The following is a 13,417-nucleotide window of genomic DNA, read 5'->3' on the forward strand; positions in this document are numbered from 1 at the left end:
TTAGTTTCCCTGTGAAGAATGGAGATTTTACAAGGCTAGAATAAACACAGGGTGATTGGAAAATCAAACTGCTCTTTGTGAGTTACGGTAAGGTCTGGAATAATGGTGATCACATTTATTTTTTTCAAAGACCCTCCCGATAAATCACTGTAGTTTGGTGTTTGTAGCAGTACTGTTGCCAAGAATGTTTGCCCTGCAAGTACAACGGTGGAAACTTAACACTGTGAAGCCCAAGTCCCAGCTTACCCCTGACACAATGAGCTCTCCTCCCAGATTCTGCACTTCCGCCTTCACCTTGCTGCAGATATTAAGCTGATGGCAATACAAGGCAATTCGTTGAAGGTAGGCTAATAAATCCTGCTTACATGCTGAATCAGGACACTATAAAACATTAAAAGAATGATCTTGATTAGTAAGTACTCTTCAGTTTCTAACATTTGTTACAGAAAAGCTGCAGGAAGAAACGGTTTCAGTGTCGTATTCCTTGATTACATTCATTGAACCTAACTTTTTCACAGCACACTTTAGAAAGGCCACAGACAGCAGTTTAGAATGGTTAGCTCTACTTTAACAAAATTTTATCAGAAGAATGTTGAAGATATTCCAGAAAGTCATATTGGGACTTCTACACATGTTTATGAGTATTTTTACCTGCTGCCTTTTAAACTCTAAGGACACCTAAATATTTTACAGTTTTCTTTAACTCTCACTATGTGAAATGTTACTTTAATGCAGAGGACCAAAGGATGCTAAAAGCAGATCACTTCGTGTGGCACTCTCTGCCTAGCGCAGGGGACAGTTTCAATCCAGTTAGTTGGAGGAAGAAAATCAATGTGTTTCCTTTGGTTCTCTAATAAATGCATCATTCACTTATAAAAAAAAAAAAAAGTCTATTGCATCTTTTGGAATTTCATATTTATCAAAATTTAAGCAACAAAATAACCTGCATTTAAGTGAGAGACTGAAATGGTTCATGACCACTGTAAAAAAAATAGATTTGATGGAATGAATTTGAAGCCAGCTGAAACAAATTAATAAGAGTAGCAACAGAGTCCTTTAATTGATGCACTGGAGTCAACTCTGGCTAAGGAGTTTGAATTCTCATTATGACTGAAGTGGATACATGTCTATCAAGCAGAGCTTGGCTGAACACTTCTACAAACATTTACATGACTCCTGAAACCATTTCTGAGGCTTCAATGCCAATGGCTACCAAGGAATTGAGATACCTGTAGATTTATTTTGCTATCAGAGGTCCAGCTTGAGCTACTTCCAGGTCATGTAAGTGTTCTGTATACAATCTGGCACTTGTAAAGGATGTAAACTCACCAGATCCTTGATACTGTATGAAATAAGTACCTACAGCCACAACTGAAGTGTCTTATTTAGAATGAGAGGATGGGACAAAGACTCTGAGCTAAGTTTTCCTCAAGATCAAGAACAAAAATTCTTTTATCAATACTGTAATGCCAGTGATTACATATAACCATCTATTGAATAAACAATAAAGGGATTTTTTAAATCTAACACTTACCATTGTGGTATTTTTTCATTAACTGCATTTATCACAAAAGAATTCCACAGAGACTCTTTTTAGCTTCCTATAAGTACTACATACTGTAATATTTATCCTACTCCAGGGACCCATATACTGAAAGGAATTAACTTTAAAATGATATCTCCCCAGAGGGCTGACAAGGCTTTTGATACAAATACCTTGCAGCAAATTAAACTCAGAGTTCTATCTAATGGAACAGTAATTAAAAATGCAACAGTCCGTAAAAAGTTTATATGGCATGCATATCTCAAATCTATAAAATATATTTTCTGGCAAAACAAATGTAACAATACATTCCTTGGTATTACTCATTCTGTTCTGTTATTTAAACTGAAGCAGTTAAAATACACATTTAAAAAGGCGTGATGGATCAAGAAAAATCACCCCTAAACCATGGAAATAGGTACAGAATTTGATAACCATTTTTTCTGACAGATATTCTTTATCAAAAATTGCAAGCTATTTCACAGCTAATGACAATAATGCCACAAAGAAGGTAAGACATAAACTTCATCTGTTTATTTTGAGTCACTGTTAAATAGCATTTAAATATTCTGTCACTTAATCTCAAAATAAATCTAGTATCCTGGGATTTGTTTATGTGTGTGTTTGATGTTTTTCACCTATGAACTGTTTTGAGTTATTCTTCAGGTCGCATAATTCAGGTCCAAAAAGGTAAAATCAGAAATAAAACTCATAACTAAAACTATTGAACTCAAGGAGCCTAAATATGTTGAGAAATTTTTTTTTTTTCCATTGAGATTTAAAGTACAATGAAACAGCCTTTCAATCTCCACTCATTTTTACTTCCAAGAAGTCTTTCTTAACAAATTGGTGGGTGACCAATTTCTGGTCATTTTACACATCCCAACTCTCCTCAACATTTTTTTTTTTAAAATGTGGCCTTTTCTAGTTGGTAACTTTTTTGTATGCATATTTTCAAGTAAATTCGTTGTCTCTTCCCTCCTTTACAAGAGCTTTCAGGAATACTTATGGGACTCTGTCAAAAAAAAAAAAAAAAAAAAAAGAGAAAAGAAAGAAAAGCCCAGTTTATGCTGTGAAGCCTCATGTTTGATATTGCCCTGATATGAGGCAACAGCAATGGGTTGACACTCAACTCCACAAATTGTGAGGGTTTTCAAATTATCTTACTACTTGAGTTATCTCAACCAGTAAGCGGTTCTCCAAAAGTCAGAAGTTTAAAAAATATATCCATTGGATTAGCCATCGCATATGTAAAATAAAATTAAAATGAGAATTCTTTGAGTCTTAAGTGAAATCCTGATAGTAAAATCATCTGTGGTTTTGTTTGTTTTTATTAGCCTTTACGAAATGTGTGAATTTGGTATTGACTTGAATGAAGGATATCAGAGCCTGGGATGCTGAGGCAGTAAGTACTTAGAGTAGCAAACTTTATATGTAGGAATGAGGGAGAAAAAGTATAATAAGCAACACAAAGACTCAAAAATCATCAGATCATCAGAGACTAGAGTCATATATGAAGAATGCAAGGCCGGGCGCGGTGGCTCATGCCTGTAATCCCAGCACTTTGGGAGGCCTAGGCAGGTGGATTACGAGGTCAAGAGATCAAGACCACCCTAGTCAACATGGCGAAAACCCATCTCTACTAAAAATACAAAAAATGAGCTGGGCATAGTGGCGCCTGCCTGTAATCCCAGCTACTCGGGAGGCTGAGGCAGGAGAATTGCCTGAACCCAGGAGGCACAGGTTGAGGTGAGCCAAGATGGCACCATTGCACTCCAGTCTGAGTAACAAGAGTGAAACTCCATCTCAACAAAAAAAAAAAAAAAAAAAAAAAGAAGAAGAAGAATGCAGTTCTACATCTTTCAGTATCTCCAGCTTGCATCAATGTACTCCAGCATACTAAGCAAATTTGTGTTCATATTTCCATGTAGATAATAGCATATATAATATTTAATATAAAAATATATTTTATGATATAATCCATCTAAAGTGGTTTAAACTGTAAACGACTGTTGTTTATAGGGATAATCATTAGTTACCTGGAAAAGTCGACTACCTAAAGAACTCTTATAAGGAATGGACCATAATTGCAACAAGACATTTAGAACAGGATTTTAAAATTCCAATTTGAAGACAAATAAAAAGAAAAGTATGGAAATACACGTTCAGGGTGAGGACTCTTTTAATGTATATCCTAGTTTGGTTTGAAAGCCTAAGAGATACTCTGAGAATTTCATTTATCTCTGATGCCTCTGAGTCTGGGTTAGAAAAAAAGCTGAAATCTGAAGGTTTCTGATCATGCGGCATAATCCCATTTATGGTAGTGGATAAGTTATTATGAATTATAAATAATATCATTAGAGTGAGACCCATATTAAATAACAAGTGGTGAAGTTCTACTTTCTTATTTCTACATTTAAAAACATCATGTTCTTCTAGATTCTTCTACCTATTTCTGCCCTTTGATCTTCAAATTCCCCTGACTGTCCTACCCCCAGTTTACATTCTAGTCCTGGTAGAGTCCTTGAGTCCCTGACAACTTCTTAAACAAACCATCAAATCATGACCCATCACATCCCTAAAACTGCCAATTGAGTTCCTTGACCACAAGGCAGGTTGCTCTTTTCTCTCCGTTATTCATTCTGTCAGTCAGTTAAAATGTGCAACCTAAATTTCCTGGGGGCAACAGAAAAAAAAAAAAAAGGTAAGGCAATAAATATATCTTTTTTAAATGTGATCAGCACCATGAAATAAACAAAAGAGGGCAGTATGTAGGAATCTCTGAAAATATATTTAATCCAAGAGCCCAAGAATGAAAACTTAAAAATCTGCTCTTACCCCTTCCTTTATTTTGTATGACAAAGGCTTTTAGAATGAGGAAGTCTGGGACAATTTGTTACTCTTCAGGGGCTGATGTCTCCTAAGTAATAAGTGCTCTTCTTTCTCAAGGAATTTCGGTCAGAAGCCTTAGTATTCTCTCCTGAGCTAAATCTACCTTTGCCACCAGCACAGTGTCATGAGAGTCAAAGGCCAGTGTGTAAAATATCAGTGATTCTCCCCTCTGATTCATTCTTCAGAAGCATTTTGTAGGACGCATAAAACTAATTACAAAACCCAGGTGCTAATTAATGATTCCACTCAGCATGCACCCACTCTTCCCTCTTCTATTACCTGATCAGCCACAGCGCGGGCTAATTTGTCCATTCGAGAACCTGCTTCGGCAATTTTCTTGGCAGCATTAATGACATCAGATGTATTTTTCAATGGGCCTTTGCCTCTGAAACAACATATACAACATAATTAGAAATCCACTTAATGACAGGAAAGAGACCAACCATCCATATCCTTTGTCCAGGAGTCTAGTGTTGTATTTTATTTGGCACTGACCACATTAGTAGAATTTTGAATGTTTTCTTGCTTAACTCCAGTTTTTATGTTAATAGTCATTTTGGGAAATATTTTCCCATATTTTTACGTTCATGTTCACATTTTACCTTTTACATTAAGTTCTATATTTTTAAACAATGGCTGATTATAAAAGATGATCACAAGGGAAATGAAAATTTTACAGTTGCTTACCGTGTACCAAAAGCTGTTGTACAGACTCCCTCATTTTGACTTTATAACAACTCTACAAAGTAGGTATCATCACTCCCATTTAGAAAATAAAATGGGCCCAAAATGATCTATTAACATATCCAAGTTTATACAGTCATAAAAAGTTCAAAATTTTAAGCAGAGTCTAGCCAAAATAAATGCACATGCATTATCTTCCTATCATGTCTAGAATATTTATATTTTATTACTTAAAGTTTAAGTCCAGTTTGGCTCTTTGAGAAGCAGTTATCTCTTGCACATAACTGGGAACTGTTTGGCTAGAATTTCAGAGTTTTGTTGGCTTGTATGCTTCAGTCCTGATTTATGAAAGAACATACAAAACGCTGAGTGACAGTAAATGTTTTGGGCTTTCAAACCATCACCCTAATATTTTACTATAAGGCTTGTAATTAGGTAACGCATTTAATATTATATGTCTTTTAAATATTTATTGTAAAGGAAATGGAAATTATGCTGCATCATAAATCTCCTAAACAACATGCAGCATGTAATACAACTTTTCTTTCCCTTTTTGTGAGAGGTCAAGAATAAATTATGTTTACCATTTTTTAACATTGTTAATTATCCTGGTCTCTTTATGTGCATACAAATCAATGTATTTTTTAAGGTTGCAAGATTACATTCCTATCGTTAGAAATGTGGTGAGCTGTACAGAAAAACTATTCAGTAGCAATTTATTTAGACTGTGTAGGGTTATACAGAGCGGGCAATGATTGCTATTGTTACATAATATTTTACAAAATAGACGACTTAAAATGTCTTTCAGTAAACTAAATGTAGGATATTTTGTTCTATTTCTCTGCTAATTCCCCTTCTTGGATTTTTCTACATTAGTAAATGTAAGTAAAATATACTGGGTTTGTATTAATGTTTAAGTACAGAGACAGACACACAACTTAAGGTATTTCATTTTGTTGTAGTGATTAACTCTTTCACAAAGTACATTGAGTTCACAGTTGCAATATAGATTTTAAAATACAGACAGTAATTTCACGTGTGAATTTTATATAATATGGATGAGTTAAAGATTCTGTGACAATCTGTTTGCTCTTCCCTAACGCATTTTTATTAGCGCAAAATAAATTTTCTTTGATTTTTAAAGGATATCTTGGATACAGAATCAGTCAACATTTAATAGTATGCTCATTATTGCATATTTCTCTAACTTCTAGACCTTAGAAAATCTATTTTCTGATGTTTACTCTGACACAATATTTGTTGTAACTTCATTTTAACCCATTCAGTAAGACGACATTCTGTTTGATTTTGCATTGCTGATGATTGCATGTTTTTTTCAAGAATTTCAAAGGATCTTCGAAAATGCTTCTTCATGAACCTTCCTTAATAACTTCCAACAGCTGATTAATTCTAACAAAATGTGCCAAGTTAATAAAGAATGTCTATATAGACCCTGAATTTGCTTGAGGCTCAGGCCCCCATATTGTAGACAAATAATGAAAAGAAGCATGCCTTTTTTATTATACCGGAGACTACAATTCATAGACTTACTAGTATGATAGAAAAAAAAAAAAAACACACATTTTAAGACTTCAGAATTCACGTTGTAGACTCAATTCAAATTCTTGGACTCACAACCTGGGTATGAGAGTATATTTCATAAATAGAGAGTAAAATAGAAGTTCTGAGATCAAATATTTTCCCGTTTTCTGGTTGGGGAAGCTGAAACCTAAGAAGGAAGACAAAGTAACGTGCCAAAATGACACTGCTATGCACAGAGAAAAACAGGATGGAAATCTTTTTTTCCTGAATCACAATTTAGTATCCCCCCTTTTGACTGAATATGCTTCATTCTTAACAGAACAGCTAAAGTAACATGCTTACAGAAATACGAGTAGCCTTTACTACATACATTAATACAGAAAAAGTTACAAAAAAACATGAATTAAATAGATGGCTCAATAATTCAAAAAGAGGTTGGAAAAAAATAAGTTGCAAACAGAGATTAATGAGTCAGAAAACACTAGAAATTGTGAATAAATCCTAAAACTGGCTCTAAACCAAAGGGATATAGAAAATATATTTAGAATGCTATCCAAAAAATGGAGAAAAATATCCAACAGTAAAAAAGGTAAGACAGCAATAACCTTAGAAAACAAAACAAAAAAAATGTATCATAAAGCTGCTTTCCTCAAATATATGTAAATAAACGTAAAAGCAGATAAAATAAGTTTCTAGGAAAATACAATTTATCAAAAATGGCCAGAAAGGAGATTTTGAAAAATTGAAACAATCTGATTTCCATGAAGAAAGAAAGCTGTCATATAGAGCTCATAAAAAAAAAAAAAAAAAAAAGGAAAAGAAGAAAGAAGAAGAATAGAAGGAGAAGAAGGAAGAGAAAGAGAAGGAAGTAAAGGAAGGAAGGAATCCAGGTGTTTTCTTATGGGAGTTTACTAGACCTTTAAAGAGAAGATAATCTCAATGCTATTTAAAGTGATCCAGAATATTGGAAGAAAAATAATTTCATCAAGTTACATAATATTGATATTGTCAGAAGCAACTAAAACAAAACTATTTAAAGATGCTGACTTAGGTAGTAAACGGAAAAAAAAAAAAGGAAAAAAAGGAAAACCACAGAAATGAAGGGATTGACATGAGTGCTGGAATAGGCTCATATATACGAGAATTATTTGATAGGTTTTTGGGAACTGGACAAGCCAGTTGAAATGTTGGGAGCTTGAAATTTGCCGTGATCGGAGTATTTACTTCATGGAAAATTAGCAAACGCTACAAAGTTCTGGGTTTCCCCCCAAGTAGACCATCAGCATATCTTGAAAGAGATCAAGGTAATAGTTACAACTAGTTGAGAATAAAGGTACTGTGAACTAGAAAAAGATTATGAAGGCTTCTTGAGCTGAGTGATAATTGTACAAGTTACTGTAATTGAAGTTGTATACTGGCTGGACACGGTGGCTCACACATGTAATTCCAGTACTTTGCGAGGCTGAGGTTGGTAGATCGCTTGAGCCCAGGAGCCTCAGACCATCTTGCAGTCCCAGCTACTCAGAGGCTGAGGTAAGAGGTTTACTGAGCCCAGGAGGAGGAGAAAAGTGGTATATTTATTTTTTTGTAGATACGTTCAGTCATTTAGATATTAAAATGCATTTACTTTTTCTTGTCAAGCTGATGGTTGTAAAAAAATTAATTTTCATTTTTATTATGACAGAGGAGACTAAGTCTCTTCATTTATTGATCATTATTCATGATTTATATATTCTTTTCTCTGAGTTGTCTTTTCAAATCTTTTGCATATTTTTCGATTGACTCTTTTTTTCCTAAATTGCTTATCTAAGCTCTTCAGATATTTTAGATTCTGACCTTTTATTATATTACAAATTACTTCTCATCTTGGTCTGTATGTGTTTTCTTTTTTTACAGTTTTTTAAAATCTAAATTTTAATTTTATTATATTCAAATGTATTAATCATTTATACTAGAGTTTGTGCTTTTTGTATGTTCTTCACTATCCCAAGATAAAAATATCCTTACAATTTATTTTAAAATTTTAAAGTTTCCTTTTTATATTTAGATAGTACATCCACCTACAGTTTATGCTTATTGCATAAGGTGAGATGGGAATCACACTCTCTGTTTTTCTAAACTAGTAATCAATTGTCCCTGGACAATACATTGAAAAGTTAATCCTTTCCCAAACAATTTTATTTTAAAATTTTATTCCCTTTTATCTTTAAATTCTGTAAATGTATTACTATAAAATATAAACACAAATAGCAAAAATACCCAGAAAAAGAACATGAGAAAAACTGTCAACTGCCAAATTCAATTGTCTAAATATTCATAAAAATTAGAACTACTAAAGTGCAGTTTAAATCATATGTAAAATAAAGAAGATTATTTGAATCATCTGGGAAATCCTGAATATCTCACATATGGTTCTGCATACAATGCAACATCTAAGAAAGTTTCCAGGCCAAAGTTTATTTCAATGAACACAAAGTTAGTGACATGACCCATTTTCTCCACATCATGAACAGAAGAAAAGTGAAACAGAAAAAAAAAATAGTTATGCCATTTCTGGGAGTGAGAGACCAAAGTTACTCACTGCCTTTTGCTTACGTAACAGATTGTGTGACTGCCCTTACTGGTAGTTGGGAAGTAACTGTGGAATAATAATCGGTATCTTTAAAAGAGAAGACCTTCAATTTGGCTTATGTGGCAAGGTTAGCATTTTCCTTTAATGCTATCATTGCATAGGTTTCAAGTGAATTCTTTTGTTTTTTCGTCTATAATACTTTAAGTTCTGGGATACATGTGCGGAACGTGCAGGTTTGTTACATAGGTACACATGTGCCATGGTGGTTTGCTGTACTCATTAACCCATCATTTAGTTTAGGTATTTCTGCTAACACAGCCCTAGCCCCCCCACCACAAAACAGGCCCCACTGTGTGATGTTCCCCTCCCTGTGTCCATGTATTCTCATTGTTCAACTTCCACTTAGGAGTGAAAACATGAGGTGGTTTTCTGTTCTTGTGTTAGTTTGCTGAAAATGATGGTTTCCAGCTTCATCCATGCCTTTAAGGACATGAACTCATCCTTTTTTCTGGCTGCATAGTATTCCATGATATACACGTGCCACATTTTCTTTATCCACTCCATCATTGATGGGCATTTGGGATGGTTCCAAGTCTTTGCTGTCATGAACAGTGCTGCAGTAAACATATGTGTGCACATCTTTATAGAATGATTTATAATCCTTTGGGTATATATCTAGTAACTGGGTTGCTGGGTCAAATTGTATTTCTGGTTCTGTCTTCCACAATGGTTGAACTAATTTACACTCCCACAAACATTGTAAAAAGCATTCCTACTTTCCACATCCTCTCCAGCATCTGTTGTTTCCTGACTTTTTAAGGACTGCCATTCTAACTGGCGTGAGATGGTATCTGATTGTGGTTTTGATTTGCATTTCTCTAATGTCCAGTGATGTTGAGCTTTTTTTCATGTTTGTTGCTGCATAAATGTCTTCTTTTGAGAAGTATCTGTTCATATCTTCAACCCACCTTTCGATGGAGTTGTTTTTTTCTGGTAAATTCATTTAAATACTTTGAAGATTCTGGATATTAGCCCTTTGCCAGATGGATATATTGCAAAAAATGTTTCCCATTCTGTAGGTTTCCTGTTCACTCTGATGATAGTTTCTTTTCCTGTGCAGAAGCTTTTTAGTTTCATTAGATCCCATTTGTCAACTTTGGCTTTTGTTGCCATTGCTTTTGGTGTTTTAGTCATGAAGTCTTTGCTCATGCCTGTGTCCTGAATGGTATTGCCTAGGTTTTCTTGTAGGATTTTTACGGTATTATGTCTTACATTAAGTCTTCAAGCCATCTTGAGTTAATTTTTATATTAGGTGAAAGGAAGGGGTCCAGTTTCTTTTTTCCTGCATATGGCTAGCCAGTTTTCCCAATACCATTTAGTAGATAAGGAATCCTTTCCCCATTGCTTGTTTTTTCCAGGTTTGTCTATCAGATGATTTTAGATGTGTGGTATTCTGAGGCCTCTGTTCTGTTCCATTAGTGTATGTGTGTGTATGTATGTATGTGTGTATATATATATATATATATATATGTTTTTATACTGGTAACATGCTGTTTTGGTTACTGTAGCTTTGTCGTATAATCTGAAGTCAGGATGCATCCAGCTTTGTTCTTTTTACTTAGGATTGTCTTGGCTTTATGGTCTGTTTTTTTGTTTCTATATGAAATTTAAAGTAGTTTTTTCTGTGGAGAAAGTCAATGGTAGCTTAATGGGGATAGCACTGAATCTATAAATTACTTTGGGGAGTATAGCCATTTTCAGTATACTGATTCTTCCTATCATGAGCATGGATTTTTTTTTTCCATTTGTTTGTGTCCTCTCTTATTTCCTTGAGCAGTGGTTTGTAGTTCTCCTTGAAGAGGTCCTTCACATCCCTTGTAAATTGTATTCCTAGGTATTTGATTATCTTTGTAGCATTATAAATGGGAGTCCACTCATGATTTAGCTTTCTATTATTGGTGAATAGGAATGCTTGTAATTTTTGCACATTCATTTTGTATCCTGAGACTTCACCAGCCTAAGGAGATTTTGGGCTGATATGATGGGGTTTTCTAAATACACAATCATGTCGTCTACAGACAATTTCATCTCCTCTCTTCCTACTTGAATATCCTTTATTTCTTTGTTGCCTGATTGCCCGGACCAGAACTTCTAACGCTATGTTGAACAGGAATGGTGAGAGACAGCATCCTTGTTTTGTGTCCCTTTTCAAAGGGAATGCTTCCAGCTTTTGCCTGTTCCGTACAGTTTCAAGTGAATTCTAAGGATCCTTCAGACATTGAGTGTCTGATGTAGCAAGGTTAAGTAACAGAATTTTTGTAATGATGGGCATTCTATAATTCTGCACTATCCAATATGGAGTCACTAGCAACATGTAATTATAGAACACTTAAAAGGTGGCTAGTGTGACTGAGGAACTAAGTTTAACTTTATTTAATTTTGTCTTCTATGATTAACTTTTCATTTTGAAATACAACAGATTCCTAGGAAATTAAAAAAAATATGTGTAGAAATGTCTTGTTTTGCTCTTCTCCCAGCCTCCCTCAATGTTAGTATCTTATATAACTATAGTAGAATAGCAAAACCAGGAAATTGATACTGGTGAAATCCACAGGGAATATTCATCTTTCACTCTTTTTTATACACTTGTGTAAGTACAGCTTCATGTAACTCTACTACTACAATTGACACACACACTGTACTATCACCACAAGTTTGTCTCATACAGTTTATACCATTTACCCCATTCCTAACATATTCCTAATCATGAATCTCTTCTCTACCTCTATAACTTTGTTATGTTAGGAAATCCATCTAAATAAAATCATACAGTATGCAATATTCAAGATAACAGTTTTTCACTCAGCATAATTATCTTAAGGTTATCCAAACCCTTGCATTACTTTTATTGCTGAGTAGTAGTCTATAGTGTAGATGTAACACAGTTTGCTTAATTATTTGCCCAATGAAGGACATTTGGGTAGTTTCCGGTTTGGGACTGTTACAAATAAACCTAATATAAATGTTTATGTATAGGGTTTGAGGTGAATATAAGTTTTCACGTCTCTAGATAAACGTCCAAGAGCAAAATTTTGGGACCCTATAGAAAATCCCTTTTTAGTTTTTTAATTTCCAGAATACATATGCAGAAAGTACAGACTTGTTACATAGTTTTACATGTGCCATAATGGTTTGCTGCACCTATCAACCTGTCATCTAGGTTTTAAGTCCCACATGCATTAGGTAGTCATCCTAATGCCCTCCCTCCCTCTCCAACCCCTGACAGGCCCTGGTGTGTGTTGTTCCCCTCCCTATGTCCATGTGTTCTCACTGTTCAACCCAGCTGAGTGAAAACTTGTGGTATTCTTCTGTTCCTGTGTTATGTTTCTGAGGATCATGGTTCCCAGCTTCATCCATGGTCCTGCAAAGGACGTGATCTCATTCTTTTTTATGGATGGATAGTATTCCATGTTGCACATGTGCCACATTTTCTTTATCCAGTCTATCATTGCTGGACATTTTAGTTTCAAGTCTATGCTATTGTAAACAGTGTTGCAATAAACATACGTGTACGTGTGTCTTTGTAGTAAAATGATTTATAATCCTTTGGGTATATACCCAGTTATAGTATTTCTGGTGCTAGATCCTTGAGTAATCACCACACTGTTTTCCACAATGGTTGAACTAATTTACACTCCCAACAATGTAAAAGCATTCCTATTTCTCCACAGCCACACCAGCATCTATTGTTTCCTAACTTTTTAATGATCACCATTCTGACAGGCATGAGATGGTATCTCATTGTGGTTTTGATTTGCATTTCTCTAATGACCAGTGATGATGGGCTTTTTTTTCTATGTTTGTTGGCTGTATAAATGTCTTCTTTTGAGAATTGTCTGTTCATATCCTTCTCCCACTTTTTGATGGGCTTGTTTTTTTTTCCTGTAAATTTGTTTAAGTTCCTTATACATTCTGGTTATTAGACCTTTGTCAGATGGATATATTGCAATTTTTTCTCCCACTCTATAGGTTTCCTGTTCACTCTGGTGCTAGTTTCTTTTGCTGTGGAGAAGCTCTTTAAGATTAAATGGATCCCGTTTGCCAATTTTGGCTTTTGCAATTGTTTCTAGTGTTTAGTCATGAAGTAATTGCCTATGTTTATGTTCTAAATGGTTTTGCCTAGG

General features: G+C 34.6%; 1 protein-coding gene across 6 annotated transcripts in view; it reads right to left on the reverse strand.

The window, feature by feature from the left end:
* Positions 1 to 13,417, reverse strand: part of CTNNA2 (catenin alpha 2) — a 1,155,573-nt gene that overhangs the window by 38,524 nt on the left and 1,103,632 nt on the right. For all 6 annotated transcript variants that reach the window (XM_074397692.1, XM_003922543.4, XM_010333399.3 and 3 more), the window contains 2 exons: positions 4,715 to 4,820; positions 247 to 381 (listed from right to left, as the gene is read on the reverse strand). In XM_074397692.1, the coding sequence (XP_074253793.1) occupies positions 247 to 381; positions 4,715 to 4,820 (241 nt within the window). The remainder of the gene's footprint in view (positions 1 to 246; positions 382 to 4,714; positions 4,821 to 13,417) is intronic.

This window comes from Saimiri boliviensis, chromosome 1, assembly GCF_048565385.1.
Source record: "Saimiri boliviensis isolate mSaiBol1 chromosome 1, mSaiBol1.pri, whole genome shotgun sequence".
Taxonomy (NCBI): domain Eukaryota; kingdom Metazoa; phylum Chordata; class Mammalia; order Primates; family Cebidae; genus Saimiri; species Saimiri boliviensis.